Here is an 18,194-nt window from a genome sequence, read left to right as displayed (position 1 = left end):
GTCTATTGAAATTCAGATTCAATAATAGGTGCATAGCTGTCAACGTTTCCCTTTTTTTAAGGGAAATTCCCTTATTCTGAATAGGATTCCTCACAAGAAAAGGGAAAAGTTGACAGCTATGCATGTGGTCTAGTACTTATCACTTGAGAAACAAGATGGCTCCGCCTACAAATATAAAGTATTGGTTTCTACACACTTGGGGGACTTCCCAGATATGCAGAAGTATATAAATTAAAATAAAAGACAGCCCCTCTGTCTATCTCAACTATCATCTATCTATCTCCAGGAGGTCCAAGCATGTTCAGTGATCTCTCAGAGCCTTGGAATGTAGAATGTCACTCTCAAAATAAATAAAATATGAAAATTGGGAGGGGAGAGCTGGTCTGCCTGAACTCCTAAAAACTGATTTATCCCAGAGGTTGGTGACTGGAACCCCTAACAGGAACATTTCTGTTGGGGCAGTGGTGAGGAAACTTTTCCAGCCTGAGAAAAGTTCCTCTTCCTTCTGGGCAACCTTCTAGGAACGGAATGACAGTGGTTGATGGGACCAGAAGCAAAGGTAGGTAGCAAGGGATAGGCCCCTTCCTTATGTACAGTAGGCTGCATTTCAGCCATGCCAAAATCAAAAGTTACAATTCAAGGACTCATTCTATACAGGCAAAAGCACTCGATGTGGGTCATGAACTGGGGAGAATCCTGAGGGCCGGAGAGAAAAGCTTGGAGGGGCTTTTCTGGCTTGGAGGCTGGAGGTTCCACATCACAGTGTTAGATGGTAAAGAAACGTGGCAACACTTGGGGGGATCCAGTTTGTGTCTAGGCTTGTTTAGGTATGCCAGAGCTTACTGCTAATTTTTTTTCTTGTGTATAGCACCGAATGGATGACAAGGCTGCCCGAATAACACAGAAAATGTCATTTCCATATTCTTGCTTTCCAGCTACATACAATAAATCATTTTCTTGAAAAGATAATAAAGCACCAACTGAGTGCTGCTTTAATTCACATAGAGAGAGATCTTCAGTACTTTTCTAAAACAATGTAATTAGGAAAAGACTTGATTTGTTAAAGATGCATTTTTATTTTCTGATTTTATACATCCGACAGCTGTTAAAGAAGTTTTAAAAAGGTTAAGCAGTCGGAAAATATATTCTATTTCCACTTTGCATGTGAAGCAAAATAAGTAATAAATCACCAGCAATTAACTACACATTTATAAGGTTTGAAGATATCTGCTGTACCATTATATGTGCAGATGACTGTTCACATGTTTAGGAACTCTGGAGAAGCAAATTTCTCGAAAGCATGGAAAAGGGTCCTTTGTATGAATGTGAAGAGGTGTTTTCAAACCTCCCAGTGAACAGAATGGTACAGATTTGGGACTGAGTTTGCAACTGTGATGCCTCCCCGTTCCATGTCCATTATGTGCACCAGACGCGTAGAAAACTCTGGTCAAGTATAGCTGTATACCTACAGCCTTATCACATTCTCACTATTGTTTTTGGTTGCACAGTCAAAACATCCTAGGTGTGATAATTAAAAAATGTAATGCCACAGGTAGCCTTCAAGAGATCTGCTTTTTCTCTGTTAGCCCGAGCCTCTCATTTTCAGTAATAATAAGCGGTCTGCAGGATGTTGTAAAGGTTGCTGATACAATGTATATAAGACTCTGAACATTTGATGTGTGCCATTTAAATGATAACTTCTGTTATTAAACTGGTTGTAACAACTGAACAAAGTTCTTGCATGCGTAGACTACGCTTCACAGTTGTTGTGTTTGTTTTTATTTATAATTCATAATTTGGGCATAACTGAATCATTTTTATGTTGCTAGGACACTCAACAAAATGGATTTTCAGTAGGAAAAAGGCAGTTAGATGTAAGTGCTAAATTTCTTTAAACCACATTTAATGTTATAATACATTTGCCATGGTATTGCTTTTATTGTGTAATTGGTATTTTCACAGAAGGTTAAGAGTGTCTTTTGTGTGGTTAGAAGTGCCCTTTTGAGTTTTGCCTCCACCCACCCCTCCACCCCAAAAAAAAGGTTTATGAAAAGGACTGACTAGTCTAGTTTATGTTTCTGCTTTTCATAGGTCTTGGGCTAAACCTAATCTGTCTTTAGTTCCCACTGAGGTAGTAACTCTGTATCTTCATATCCATGCAAAAAGAGTCCTTCTAAAGGCAAAAATTACCATGCCACACAGAAGTTGTGGCTAGAATTCCTCTCCCTGAAATGCCAGTTTTCTACTTGAGTTGGCTTGAAGAACTATTTAATCATGAATTTTAAAAAGGGGGAGGGAACTTTTTTGAAGTGAGGAGTAAAGGGTCCCTGCTCAGTGCTAGTAAAGAGACAGGAATTACAACCTCATGTTTAGCTTGCATCTTAGCTGTCACAGCCCTGTTTGTATACTTCTGGAGGAGATGATAATAATTTAAAAAGTTCTTCCAACAGAAAGAACTTAAAGGGGTGTATATCAAAAGATGGGATGCGAGACATTTCAGAAGCATAAAAAGGCACTTGACAGGAGGAATATTGGCATCTGTCTCGAGAGACAATGGAGTGTGCCTCCGGGGCTGAAGTCAAACCGCTGAGTTAGCAGCAGTGAAGTGACTTCCGCAGGGCACAAGGCTCCCTCTTGGCCTTGCTGATGTGGTCCAAAGGAAAGCAGAGCAATATGTTTGGTACCAACTTGGCTGCAGGAGTTACTGGAAGGAGGCACACAAGGCACCTTCCTACCAGATTTGTGTAGGGCTGGCACCCCCAAACTTGGCCCTCCAAATGTTTTGGGACTACAACTCCCATCATCCCTAGCTAACAGGGCCAGTGGTCAGGGATTATGGGAACTGTAGTCCCAAAACATCTGGAGGGGCGAGCTTGGGGATGCCTGGTGTAGGATTCTTCTGAATATATCTTGCAAGGCAGTAGAGGTTTAGGATCAGAGTTTTCCTTCTAGATGGGCTATTTTCCCAGGCTGATGAGCCCCATCTGCCCCTCACTTCCCTCAACAGCATGTCTAGAAACCACCTTCTTGAGTAGCATATTTGCACAGAATGGACCAGATGGGCAAAGGAACCAGGTCTTCTGGTTGCAGAAAGAGAATGAAAGAACTGAAAAGGGTATTTTATTGCTGGGGAAGTTTTAGTTTACTGGAGGGCTGGGGCAGGATTTCTCCACAACTTCATATGTTAGAAAAATGCCCTGAGATTAGTGTGAATTCTAGCATTTCCCCTAAATGATAGAAGATTGGCACCTGGAAAGTGCTTATGTAAACAATTTACTTTTAACTAATGCTGTCTCCAGTTGAGCTAAATACTACATTCCCTTCTCTATGCTAAAATATGAAGTGTTGCAATTGCATTTTATTTTATTGCATGTGAAGTTTTCTCTCCCCTTCTAGAATCAAAAGTTTGTACCTCTCATTTAACGTAACCAAATGATGATAATTCACACTCCTTCCCCACCCCACGTCTCTGACGCCTTGAGAGATCAGTAGTGAATTGTTATTGCTTAAACACGCTGGAGGAAATGTAGGTTTTGTTGGCTTCTTGCTTAAATAGAGGCGGAGGTTTGTAGACTGTCTTCCTTTTGTGGTCTAGCTTTTAGGTCTTTTTATGTAGTAATAATGTATTGCTGTTGGTGGCAACAGAAAAACGAAACCTGCCCACATTATTTCAGAGTCACTCTACCATTTAGACTTCCATGCTGTTGTAAAAGTTAACTGATGCCTTTTTTTTTTACTTGCCACTTATTTCATCATAATCCCTCACAGATTGACCAAAAGGATGTTTGGTGTTGAGGCTTTTTGTGAACTTGTCTGCTAGAACAAATACAAAAAAATTAAATTTTTTTGGTAGTTTGCTGGTTACAGAGAAGTTGCTAGCTGACATAATCTGTGACCAACAAATGGAAGTGACACAAATCACAGCAAGGGCGTTTACAGTGAAGGTGCTAGTTCCCAGAAATGCCTTTCTATCTGGCCAGCCATCATCTTGAGACTACTGGTGACCCCATGCACTCCTCATGTGCTCCCCACTTGGCTCTCATAAGGGTGAATTGCCCATGGATACAAGCTGTTAGCTACTAGAGTGCTTCACCGTTAGCAAATATACATACTGTTTTTTGTCACTTGTTGCTAAAAATAAGTACGTTCAGTAGAAACCTCTACTTACAGCTCGTACTGTATCAAGTCCATAAATCAATTAATCTGTTTACGGGGTTGCTCTCCTCTTTTTTTTTTTGTTAGCTACAAACAGCCCCTCTTTTCTTTCTTTTAAAATATTTGTATTGTTCAGTAAGCCCAAGACATATAAAAGCATTACCAATATTTTCTAATTAATATTTACTCTTTTCTAAAGCTATTATAAGGACACTTAATGCACAGCCTAAAATGAGAGTTGACAATTGCAAGTACAAACCAACCAACATTGTAATAAAATCAATACTTACATTTCCCTCGGGGGCACTATTTACTGTTTGCTGTGCCATTTCCTTAATGGAATAGCAGTTATGTTTGCAGAAACCTTGTAACTACCATCTTTATGTTTTAACTAAAAGCAGCTTTCTTGGAGAAGGTTGGGGGGAAAACAACCTCAAGTTACCATATAAAAATTGCTATGAGCATTTTGTGTATTATTCATAGAATAACCCAAAGAGAATCACAATTACAATCGGAATGCTTCTGGATGTTCAGCACTGTAAATGAATATTTTGTGTCTTCCCTGGTCTGTATGATTTTAGAATAATATTTATGACACAAATGTACTTCAGTATTTAACACACTATGAATATGCATCTCTTTTAATGTGGTTGATAGTATCCCATCATTAAATTAAGTAAGAAGTACGCACTTTCTTTAAAATGACAAATAATAAAATTAATCTTAATAGTTTATATTTTCCATTGCAGTTTTCTTTTAATGGATAATAGTGAACCAACAATTAGAATCCTTATGCAATACGTTGCTATCATCATATATTATTTGTTTGTTAAGATTATTTATAACCCACCCATCTGTAGTTACCAGGGTGGGATACAGGGCATAATAGAAACAGCCAATCAAAATAATAAAATAATTAGTAGTAAATGATGTCCACATCCAAACAACCAAAATCACAAACAATAAATGATTGTGCCATCGCACAGGAGGGAATGGCTATAGTTGAGTTGTAGAGTATCTGCTTCACATACAGGAGTCCCAGTTTCAATTCTTGGCATAAATGACCCAGTGGTGAGCAGGGTGATGATGCTCATCTGACCTTTGCCCAGTTACATCACTGCTAATAGCAATAGAAAAATAACAACAATAACCATATCAAAATATATATTTCTTACCCATCTCATTACCAGAAGGTCCCTGGGCAGGTTACAACACTATAAAACACAGCATTTGCTATTCTATAAATCTGCTTACTAGTAAATTCACTTACTTTGTGAAAATCAACATTTTCACCTTTCAAAATGTAGATTTCTTCACGTACATATATATTAGGATATAGAGAAAATATGCATAAATATTCAGAAGGCCAAAGGAAAAGTAGCACACCTCCGCAATCTTTTTTGTAAGACCGGATGCATGGTTTTTCTGATGAATGAAGTTCACCACCACTGTGCCCCTTTCAGGGTAATGAAAGTGCCATGTGCTCATCTTTAGCACAGTGTATCAAGACACCACATTTTGCATAGCCAAGGCCTCTGGATTTCCATTTTGGTTTTATCGTTGCAAGGGAGAAAGTTGCACCTTGGCATAATCACCATTCTGACCCCTTTTCTGTACCATTAATTAGGAAATAGCCTTCCATTTCCTCTTTCTCTTCAAGGTGTTTGATGAGTGCTTTGGGAGAGAGGCCATGGAGATTGCAACGTATGAACTTCATAATTGGAGCATTTCCGAGGGACGGTTTTTATAATCCCTTTAGTGATGCCATTCATGGCCCAGCTGACTTCAGCCTTTTTCTTCAAGTAGGGTAAACATTTAGCTCCTTACATATATTCCTTTTGGGTACCAGAAGAGGTCCCCACAATGGCTAAAATTATCTGATCATTCTTAAAAGCAAACTCCAAAGGGGGTGGGGGTGGGTGGCGGCTTGTACAGCCCAGAGCATCACCCATGACATAGTTGAAGGTCATGATGTGTGAATGCAACCCATTCTTCAGGGTCAACTGCTGGTAGTTCTTGGGCAGCCTGTTGCCCAATGCCACGAGGTGCTTGGATCTGGAGCCATGGCACAAACTCTACCACGTGTACATGGCATCCATGCTTCTTCTCCAGAAGTAGACCACAGAATACACTTTTCCTGGAAATACCTTGTGGTACCACCTCCCTACCCAACTCAGGAGGTAGCGGGCGCAGGGTAGGGGTTCATTTGCACTGCACTGACTTTGCTGCTGCCTCATCCTTCCCACTCAGAGTGGCAGCAACACAACCAACTAGAGATCAAGTGAGCATTCCTCCCCTCAAATCTGCTACTGCTGGCATATCCAGGTAGCTCTGGGAAATATTCAAGAGACCTTTGCACCATACGTACTGTTCTGGTGCTTTAATATATGTTTTAATTTTGGTAAGCTGCTTTGAGACCCATATGTGGTGAAGAAATAACAACAACAACAACAACAACAACAACAACAACAATAATAGTGACAGTGTCAAATAACAAGTACCTCCTAAACTGTGTAACTAGTCCTTCAAGGGGAATTCAAGCCTACCCAGAATGGGTTATACACCTAGTTTCCAGATGCAGAAAATGAACTCTCAGCACCTCCATCTTGTCTGCGTTTAGCTTCAGGTTACTGGTGTTTATCCACCCCATTACTAAATCCAAACACCTAGTCAGCACCTACATAGCCTTATCTGACTGGTTTCTCTTCAGCTCACTAAAAACCATTTGATGACCTCACCCAGATGCATCATATAGATGAGATCATGAGGGACAAAATGAAACATTGCAGAGCTCTACACCACAAGTGCCATGGCATTGATCAAAGGGTCTCCCCACCTTCCATTGCAAATTTCTGAAACTGACCCTGAAGGTAGGAGCAGAGCCACGATATCACCATTTTCCCAGCTCCCACCGTACAGAGTGGATGCAGCAGGATACAATGGCTGATAATATCAAAAGCTCCTAAGAGGTCCAGGAGTATGAACAGCTTTTGCACACACCCTATCTCTCTCAAGATGAAGGTCATCCATCAGGCTGAAATCAGTCCGGTCTAACTGACTTCATCCAATTGTGCTTGGAAATGAACCACCACCTTCTCAAGCATCTTAACCAAAAAAGGGACATTAGCAAGCAAAGCAGGTCATAGTTAATACAGTCTCCAAGGTCCTAAGAAGACTTCTTAATGCATTCCCCCTTTCTAGTGGAAGGCTATAGCTCCTCACTTCCTAGTGTAGTGTATTCCAGAGGATAGTATGGCAAGAAAATGCAAGAAAATGTGATGGAGCAAGGGACAGACAATGCAGCAATAGTTTTACAATATTTTGTTTTCATTTTTCTTTGTGAAGTTTTTGTTCAGTGACAAATAAGTTTGTTCTCATCTCTTGATCTTGGTTTGGATTTGTTAGCTTTCCTTCTTAAGCATTGCCATGAGGAGTGTCTTCCATGTCAAATGTAACTTGTCTCTAAGCTAAACCTGCCATTTTCTAAAGCAGTCTGTAGCAACCCTTCCTATCTCCCATGCTTCCTTGTCATTCTAACACAGATGTGTGAATCTTTCTAAGCCTGCAGCTAGAGGACATGATTTAGCCTCTGGCCATTAATGGATTACCCACTACATTAGATCTTTGTCTCATATTGTGGTTGGAATGTAGATGTGATGGTTATAGATGTGATCACCCCCTCAGAGTGAGAGGACAAGAATTGCAGGTGGAGCTAGCAAGGATGTAAGATTGCACTGAATAAGCACAAAAGCACAGTTTTGGGCAGCCCTTAGGATATCTGTAGGGCACTAAAGATGGAGATAATATTGGACCCCAAAGACCATGTATAATTAACTAGCAAGGGCTATCATTATAGTATACAAACTTGTAGCTTGTCATATTTTTATCTACAGTGGTACCTCGGGTTACATACACTTCAGGTTACAGACGCTTCAGGTTACAGACTTTGCTAACCCAGAAATAGTACCTCGGGTTAAGAACTTTGCTTCAGGATGAGAACAGAAATCGTGCTCTGGTGGCGTGGCAGCAGCAGGAGGCCCCATTAGCTAAAGAGGTGCTTCAGGTTAAGAACAGTTTCAGGTTAAGAACGGACCTCCAGAACAAATTAAGTACTTAACCCAAGGTACCACTGGATTGAATTTTATGCCTTGTATCTTTTTAATAGATGTATTATTTAAAAAGAAGTTCTGCTTAAACCATGTAGCCTTACTTCCATGTGGCACTTTAAGGATTAGGACAGAAATGCTCTCTTAAGCTTTCACTAAAACATATCAAATGGTGCATGGCATATTTTTGTTAGATAGGGTCCCTCCTCTCCTTATTCAGAAACTCCTGCTGACTTTAGAAATAGATAATAAAATTTGAATCTGCATGTGTTTTGTTGAAGGCCAGCAGCAAATTTGTTTCATTAATTATAGTCAAAATCACTGGGTGAGCAGCACTATAGACCCATTCAAAGAAACTTATTTTGAAACAGGATATTAGAAGTATACTCCATAGGGCAGCAAAAGTTGCTTTATGTAGTGATGGTAGTATTTTTGGAGTGTGATAAAGCAGAGCTCTTGTCAAATCTAAATCTTTAATAAACATACAAAATGTTTCTCTGCTCTTCACGTTATACTGAGGCTCTGAGCCTCTTTGTGATTCCTCTTGAAGATCTGATTGTTGAGAATGAGAGTTACATTATTTATATATAAAAAACCACAGTCCCCAGCCACATTATTACGTATGGCACACAATATCTTCCAGACTGTCGCTTTATGTCAAAAGCTTTGAACAGCCTTCCAGTACTTACCAATTGCAGTTGATACAGAATCAGTGCTATATAACAGCTGCAGTAACAAGGTGTTACTGCCTTTACTTTAATCTACCTTTCTCTCTTGCCAGTTTATTATGTTTTGAATTTATGCTTTTTGTAGATCTGTGAGCTATCTTTCTTATGGAAATTAATCTTTTTAGAAGATTTGTGCTCTCATTTTCAAACACTAATACATGCATTCAAGTATCCCATTATTCAGGACCAGCTGGCTTTTTTATCTAGTGATATTTACTTCAAAAAGCCAAGCTAAATGCTATCATAGATTAATTCTAAGGGCACAGGAGAGCTTTTTTTGGGGAGAAAAAGAGATTTGGTAATTACTTAGAATATCGCAATAAAATCACAGAACATGTCAAAAATGTGTTATCTAATTTGTCATAATGGAAAACCTAAAAAAAAAAAGGAGAGAAAATGATAATTCACTGAAGAAAGGCATTATTTGAAGATTGTGGGTGTGTGGCAGGTGTCGTCATCTCCCCCCCCCCCCATAGTCAGAACACATATAAAGTCTAAATCTGTAAAGCTTTATAACAAACTGATTACACATGTAAATAGCATGTGTAGGAGACAGGCAAGGGAATCCAGACATTCATTCTAAGCTACTTTAAGATATATCAAATCAAGTTAAGTTGTTAAGACATACTTTTCTATATTCGGGTGAAGGTCCAAAATCTTGTGAATGTTATTATTCAAAGCTAAATGCTCCCAAAATGAAGGATCACCCATGATTGTCGACATTCATCAAATATTTTGAGTATCATAGGCTCAGTTCAAGCACATCCCTTATCTTTTATACTTATTTTTTGTGGTTCAAAGGAGTAGTAGCTTCAGATGATTACTGACCTATAAGATTGGGGGCAGGGGGTGATGAGATAATCGTGGCTCTCCACCATAATGAGGAAAGCCTAGTATTAACTGAGTGGGATGAAGATAGGAGCAGGCCTCAGTGGAAATAATCACTCAACATAACTTGCATATTTAGCTGTAAAGGTTAGGGCAGATTTTATTTAGAATATTTTAGTATAATATATGTACTGTTATTAGTTTAGTATTTGAGTTTTATTGGCACAGCTGATAGCTATACATTGAGTGTAAATTAAACTGAATGTGATGCTCAGAATTTACTTGTATATGTCTGAAAAGTGGGAAAACATAATCTAGGTTTGGGCATCCACAAAATTCACCTGGACCGTCAGCACTTGGATATTCACAAAATGTTGAACGTTTTCTGTAACGTAACGCACACGTGTGTGGTTGTATGTAAGCGTAATTGAAGTTGGGAAGCACTGAATTTCAAAAAGGATATTCACCGCTGCAATTTCTTACATAAATCAAACTGGAAATAAGACACATTTTACAATTCAATTTAAGATCCCACTGAGACAATAATGTTGCAAGCTGTGCATTTTGCAAAGTAATATAGTAATGTCTAGTTTGCATTTTTTAAAAACCAAATTAATCACACTTTATTGAATATGTTGAAGCAAACCTAAAATTCATCTATTATTAAAAAATATTGTGCAACAAACACAAACTATATTTTATACATAAAGGACAAACTCATTTATTCATTAGGATAAAACACTTGGAGTTTGCATTTTGTAACTATGAAAGAAATGACATTTGCTACCTTTAGTATTTTGAATATTTAAACACACGTTCAGTACAAAACAGGCTGCTTGAAAAATTGTTCTAATAATATAATGTGTTATTGGTCCAGCAGATCATTCCTGGGCTTGCTTACTCCAACACAGACATTCCATATCACTTGCTGGATCAGGAATATGAGCACAAATCACTTGAACACCCCATATGATCATTAGGATGTACATCTCATTGGGAATGTACATCAGTGTACTTTGCACTGATCTCCACAGGATATAAAGTGACATGTGCATTCCCACCCATGTTGTGGCAAAACTGGTGGGTACAAGTTAGTTCCATTGGAGTTCCATTTCAGTGAGACTGAGCCCTGACTCAGGGCTTGTCATATGAGCTCTTGACCACCTGTCTTCCCTTAAGGTATTCTGAATACCAGGTAGATCTGTGTGTCAGACTGGGACTGGGAAGACCTCTGTCCAAATTTTCGCTATCTCAGTCTCGCAGAATGGTCTTGAGGGTGAAGTTCTCTCTGCTGACCCCTAAATAGCTAACTTTCTTGGGAGTTAGGTAGTAGTGAGCCCCACACATGCAGGTGGGATATTCTCCCGTAATCTGAATAGTGTTGGGTCTGTATGTTCTGTTGAAATAAATGGACATTGTGTTTTAGATTCAGGTGACCACACTTAACAATAATTTGAGTAGCCATTTCCCTGGCAAATCAGTTAGCTGGTGTTAACTAAACAACTCAGGATAAAAGACAGCTGAGGAGTATATCTAGGACAACCTGGTCAATCTTTAAAGCTACTTGCTCTTAAAAGCTTGTAAAGCTTTCATAAGTGTCAACATACAATTATCACTCAATTATTTCTCATTGATGTGAGCATTTAAGTTGTCTTTGAAAAAAGTATGCTATAAATTGTGAGGGTATTTTTTTGATGATACCTTCAGGTACTTCAATTTCCCTGCTAATGTATTTGTAGAAGTTCTGTTCTTTATACTTTTCAACCCTTTATGTTTTTTTATTCCTCTTAAGAGGATGAAGCAGTTTATGAAGCTCTGAAGCTTGGCCAGGAAAAAAGGACTGTGGACTTTTAATTATTACCGATTGTCACTTGAGATAAAATTTATAGTGTGGGAAGCCACGTCTTAGCGGACTGTGACTCTATTGCATCATGCAGAGTTTTAGTTCACTTGCTAATAATTCACTGATAATAATCATCCACGCAATGAAATTGTTGGAATGTAATGCTCAGCCATGTGTGGGGAACCTCTTTTAGCCCAAGGGGCACATCTTCTTGTAGGGAAATGTTTGGGGGCCACATGCCAGTGGTGGGTGGGACCAGAGGAAAACGTAGGTGGAGCAAGTGATGTAAATCTTAACGTTGTGTCCAAACATAAATTTGCATTTTTTATACCTGCATATAAACACAGTGGGGCATGGGTGGCGCTGTGGGTTAAACCACAGAGCCTAGGACTTGCCGACCAAAAGGTCGGCGGTTCGAATCCCCGTGATGGGGTGAGCTCCCGTTGCTCAGTCCCTGCTCCTGCCAACCTAGCAGTTCAAAAGCACGTTAAAGTGCAAGTAGATAAATAGGTACCACTCTGGCGGGAAGGTCAACGGCGTTTCCATGTGCTGCTCTGGTTCGCCAGAAGAGGCTTAGTCATGCTGGCCACATGACCCGGAAGCTGTACACCGGCTCCCTCGGCCAATAAAGCGAGATGAGCACCGCAACCCCAGAGTCGATCACGACTGGACCTAGTGGTCAGGGGTCCCTTTACCCCTTTACCTTTATAAACACAGTGATGTGAACAAAATGCTCAAGGAGAGTACCGAGGAAAGCCAATGAAGCCTTTGACCTGGGGAGAGGAGATGTGGTCTCAGGGCAGGGTGTGGCCTAAGGAGAGTTCAAAGAGAAGCCTGGAGGTCAGATATAAGCCCTTAGGTCTGAAGTTCCCCAGCTCAGTGCTAAACTGTGGTTTTGCATTACATGAGCAAGCCTTTCGCTTGTGAGGTGTCTTCGGCCACTCCTTCTCTGGTGTAGCTGTGAGGAGATTTGAAGCATTGCATTTCCAATTAACTGGGGCTTATTATTTTTGTCAAACCTGAAAGCTTGGCTAATCCTAAGTATGGCTTACTTGAGTCCTCGTCTTCTGGGTATGGGGCGGAATAATAATAATAATAATAATAATAATAATAATAATAATAATAATAGTCAGGATTGTAACCCACAGAGTCAATTTGGCAAGCTTCCCTAAGCCAGAGTTAAGCCTGACCACAGTTTGTCTGGATTTAGACTTAACACAGAAGTGGAATGAAAGGATCCCAATCTTCTCATGACCATGTGGAGGAAGAGTGCAGACGAATGAGCCCAAGTCTGGATCTAGACACGTCAAAGAAGCGATTCAGTTAAACGTGTTATAAACTCATACCGGGAAATCCAGTATGGAAAGATGGGGCTCCACAGCGCCATCTGGTGTCAAAGTGTTATATCCAGTGCTTTTTCTTCTAAAAAAATGTTGAGGGGTATTCTCATTTTGACTCATGAAAATCACCATTTTATAGTTCAAATTGGGAAAAATAAATACAGTAAATGGACAAAAGTACAAAGATTCACAAAATGTTTAGGGGTATGCGTATCCCCCCCCCCGAAAAAAGCACTGGTTATATCATATATACAACACTTTTTCTTTACCAATCTAGCTGAGTCCCAAGTCTCATTCATGAGGCCAGTCTAACTTTTTTATTTTGTAATAGGGGAGGGCAAGAAATTGCCTAGAAAAAGGCCTCTGTGATTTGCAACCTGCCATTTTGAATGCACCCCACAGTGCATGGCAGTGCGTTGTGGTTTGACAAACTTGATAGTGAAACATCTGCCAATCTGCAATATATGGTTGGTGGGGTGCTTTTCACTTGATGGGTCACAAGTTGTGAGTGCAATAGGTTCTGAAGGCGTCATGCCCTTTATGGAAAAGTAATACCAATGCTGTTGAAGTAATATTCTGTTCTCTTCAGAAGTATTTCCTTAATGCACCATTTCTAGTTTAATCATGCTCTGTATTAAGTAAAACCTTTCATCTGAAGTTCTCAAGATGCTTTAGTGAGGTGTAGTCTCTCTTCCATATGGTAACTAATTTCAAACGGTTAAGCTTCATCACATAAAAGTAAAGTGCTACGCATATTCACATTTTGAGGAAGGAGAACCAAATGTTTGATTTGGATTATTATACTGAAGAAGATCCTTCATTTACTGAGGGACCAAAATGATTAACATTTAGTAGATGGAGTATAGAATATACTCAGCATAGAATAGAGTATAGAATATATTCAGCATAGAATATAATCATACATAGACTATAGTAGGCCAAGGCAATGTTCATATAAAAATACAGAAGATGTATAAGGGCCAAGGGATACCTTATGAGGGAAAAATGAAGTTCCCTTGACTTCATTGGGACCTAAGTTCAGCCACCTTAGTTCAGATCCAAGCCTATGTTAATTAGATTCCAAATGGTTAATGCCTGTAGAAAGATGCAGGTGGAGAATCAGATTAATTACAAATATCTCTGCAATTTAAATTGCAACAACCAGAGAATAAGGCATAGGTGAGACGTCCCCGATAATCCCTTAGACAACTACTTGGACACTGATTTTGGCTCCGTTAATCACATTTTCTTTTCTTCCCAGACCCAAAACAAGGAACGTTAGTGGGCAAAAATATTACAGGAAAAGGGAAAATAAGACAATACATCTTTTGTTGTTTCTCCAATGATTTTTTTTTAATTTAAAAAGCACACACATGTATTATATTTATTTAATGTTCAACTATTTACACAAATAGAGTAATATAGCCATGAGTTTTCCAAGCTGTTCAGTACTTGCTTGCTTTCTGACACCCATATGATTTCAGAAAGTTTTCTTTTTCTTTCATTTTCTTCTTCATAACTAGGCTTGAAGCTTACATTTTCAAGTTTCCATCAGTGGCTGTCAACTCTTTGTAATAAGCTTAAGAGCTTGGACACCTGATATCCCAGGGTGCTGCAGGGCACCCTCTTAGAAGCTGTTTTCTTTATATTGAGAGGAAATTAGGTTTTAGAACCGTAAATTAATTAAATTATGCAAAATGTTCCAGCTTCAGCATATTTCCCCTCTCCCCTCCTTATAAAGAAAAAAAACACAAAGCGACAACATAAAAGTTTCACACACAGTCATGCAGTATTTTAATAATACTAGCCTGACAAAGCTGTATTATTTCAACCGTGCATTGGTGCAGAGCAAGAGGCTGCTTTCCTTGTAATCATGTGTACAAGATGACAGAACAGAAAATGACTGTGTATTGGAACTGGGTGGAGTCTATACACATATAAAAAAAGTTGTGAAAATGTTACCCCCCCAAAAAAAAGTTTTGAGAAATATATTGAATCTGCCATAGCTCACCATCGCCATCTAGTGTCAGATTTGTATAATGCACTTTACAACACATTTAACACATTTTATTTGCAGCTGTATAGCTGAGTCCCTGCTGCACATAATAACATTGACTATAATACAGCATAGAACTAAGCATGCTTAAGCCCTCATTCATTCATTCATTTTGAATGTACTTAACTCTATATAGGATTGTGGTCCATTATATCCACTTTGGTGCAGTTTGAAATGCCATCTCAACTCTGAATATTTTCCAAGAGTAAACTATTGAGATGGTTAGATAATCCGATAATTATGAAAGACCAATGATTTAATTAATTAAAGGTGAGGTTTAAATAACCTTTTCTAAGAACCTGTAGGGGGAAAAAACCTATCCTGTTTATGGACAAAACAAAATTGCAAACATTTTGCACAGAAGCAAGTTTCATTCTTTGACATTAAACACTGTGTGGTGGTTGTGGTGGGAGAGGACAACAAAATGGTTGTTGCCTGTACATTAGCCCACCATCAACTATTTATTCTTGTTTAAGTACAATTCCTTGTCACCAGAGCTACCAAGTGAATGCTTAAATACTAAGCTGAGTTTAAATGAGTAAAAAATTTGAATGGTTTGTTTCATTTCTCTGTGATCCATTTGGTTTTTTGGTTTGATATGAATCTATGTGATAAAAAAATTATATCACATTTTGAATTCTCCTTACCCCACTACTGATGACTCCAGAGGCAAATGTCTTCTTATATAAAACAAGCGTTGCCAACCCGCTCTGTAAGTCCTTCACTGGCACACCTAGGCAGGGGGCCCAGACCGTGTTGTTGTTGTTTAGTCGTTTAGTCGTGTCTGACTCTTCGTGACCCCATGGACCAGAGCATGCCAGGCACTTCTGTCTTCCTCTGCCTCCCGCAGTTTGATCATTCTCATGCTGGTAGCTTCGCGAACACTATCCAACCATCTCGTCCTCTGTCTTCCCCTTCTCCTTGTGCCCTCAATCTTTCCCAACATCAGGGTCTTTTCCAGGGAGTCTTCTCTTCTCATGAGGTGGCCAAAGTACTGGAGCCTTAGCTTCATGATCTGTCCTTCCAGTGAGCACTCAGGGCTGATTTCCTTAAGAATGGAGAGGTTTGTTCTTCTTGCAGTCCATGGGACTCTCAGGAGTCTCCTCCAGCAACAGAATTCAAAAGCATCAATTTTTCGGCGATCAGCCTTCTTTATGGTCCAGCTCTCACTTCCATACATCACTACTGGGAAAACCATAGCTTTTACTATACGGACCTTTGTTGGCAAGGTGATGTCTCTACTTTTTAAGATGCTGTCTAGGTTTGTCATTGCTTTTCTCCCAAGAAGCAGGCGTCTTTTAATTTCGTGGCTGCTGTCACCCAGACCGTGAGCTTTCATCAAATAAAAAAAGTAAGTGTCTAGCCCTCCTAGAAAGAAAGTTGTGAAGTAAACTGTGCAGTTACCCTTCTAAATGATTTCTGTGAAAACAAGGTGTCACCCTGGCTGCTCCCACTTGCTGGTGTTTTTGGCCAATGAGTAAAATCAGAGCTGTGATGGACAAGTGAGTTGTTTGATTGCCAGGGAACAGGAATCCCTGAGGTCTTGAAGAGCTGCTGTTTCCCCTCTTAACAGTTTTCCTACTCTTCTCGAATTTTCTAGTTCTTGGAATATCCATAGTTTTCCTTTCCCCCTAGCAACCAGGATGCATCTTTTCTGTTGGGTTCATCTGAGGTCAGGTAGTCAATAGAAGTTATTTTCTGCAATTACAATTATTTCGGATGCTTTTAAAGAACCCCTCTTCCCCTCAAAAGCAAATGTGAAAATTTTGCAGAGGCATAGGCGTGTCTCTTGCTGTGAAGGAGCTAAAAGCCAAGCATTCATTAAGAATTCACTGTATACGTGTCTGCTGAGAGATAGGTCTCTTCGTGTTTAATAGGAATTACTCCCAGGTAAGTGGGTACAAGATGGCAGCCTAGGCTTTGGTTTTACGGCTGACTCTGGCGGTGGCAGCAGCGGGGGTTCTTGTGCCCTTAGCAGAAGTATGACAGGGAAAAATTCAACAGGTCAAACCTTTTCTAGTATGGCAATACAATTATGGAAAATGCTTCACCATTACAATGTGCCCTCTGGTCAGGGACGTTTGCTGTCCCCTTATAAGCTGAACGTGTGCATGGTGTCCTGTCAAGCACACAGATCTAGAATCCTGTCTCCAGACTTAGGTACTATTGTTGATCGTCTTCACAAGGTTTGGTCTTGTTTCACCAGCAAATACCGTATTTTTCCATGTATAAGACTAGATTTTTTCCCTAAAACAGAATGTCCAAAATTTGGGTGCGTCATATATGGGGGCCATATCCCCACATTTTCTTAAATCGGAGTCCCTCAGAATAGGGGGTGTCAAAATATACATGGGGGCGTCTTATAGACGAAAAAATACAGTATATAATATTGAGTTGCTTGTAGTTTGGGTTGGGATTTTATTTTAACTTTTATTTCACTGTGATTCGTGCACAGGAAATTTTTATCTTTGTCTGAATATGATTAAGGCTAATGGCAAGTTGAAATAAAGTTGATGATGATAACTAGTGGCAAATTATAAATATTATAAGCATGATAACACAGGCTGAAGAGGGCAGAGGAAACATGGTTCTTATGTGCTCCCTAATTTAGGTAACTAACCAAGGAAAAACAACTATGAATATTTAGTCTATAAACTTGGTCTAAGATCCTAACGATTTAATGCTCTCAGGAAAAAACAAACAAACCTTGACTGTATTACAAAACATAAAGATAGATCTCATGTTATGCTGATTCTACGTATGTGATTGCAGCTTTACACGGGTTGCAGAAAATAAAATAAAATGAATAAATTGGGGAAGGGCCATGCAAAATGTCACGGGAGTTCTTGTGCAACCTTCCGGGAACCTGGAAAGCAAGGCAGGGTGCTCTTTCTGTGGCAGGAAAACACATTGTGGAATGAGATTTTAAAGCACACACCCCTCACCTTGCTTTCCAGACTCTGGGAAGGTCAACAAGGGCTCCCAAGCAACCTTCCTAGACCCTGGAAGGTGGGGGGGGGGAGCTATTGACCTTCTGGGGGTGGCAAGGCCCACTCAGCACTGACTTCAGACAGGTAGAGATGGTCACCTGGGGCCATTCCAGGGGTAATTCTGGCTTGCACTATTTTGCCTATACAC

The 18,194-nt window shown here is 39.7% G+C and overlaps 1 protein-coding gene across 9 annotated transcripts in view; it reads left to right on the top strand.

Moving 5' to 3' along the window:
• DACH1 (dachshund family transcription factor 1) overlaps positions 1 to 18,194 on the top strand; it is a 341,051-nt gene that overhangs the window by 213,663 nt on the left and 109,194 nt on the right. The window contains exon 4 of one of the 9 annotated variants that reach the window (XM_081198377.1): positions 1,830 to 1,874. The exons of the other annotated variants lie outside the window; for them this stretch is intronic. Within the exon in view, the coding sequence (XP_081054503.1) occupies positions 1,830 to 1,874 (45 nt within the window). The remainder of the gene's footprint in view (positions 1 to 1,829; positions 1,875 to 18,194) is intronic. 9 annotated transcript variants of the gene reach the window in all.

The sequence above is a fragment of the Podarcis bocagei genome, assembly GCF_964188305.1.
Source record: "Podarcis bocagei genome assembly, chromosome: 6".
NCBI lineage: Eukaryota > Metazoa > Chordata > Lepidosauria > Squamata > Lacertidae > Podarcis > Podarcis bocagei.
This window is presented reverse-complemented; position numbering and strand designations above follow the sequence as displayed.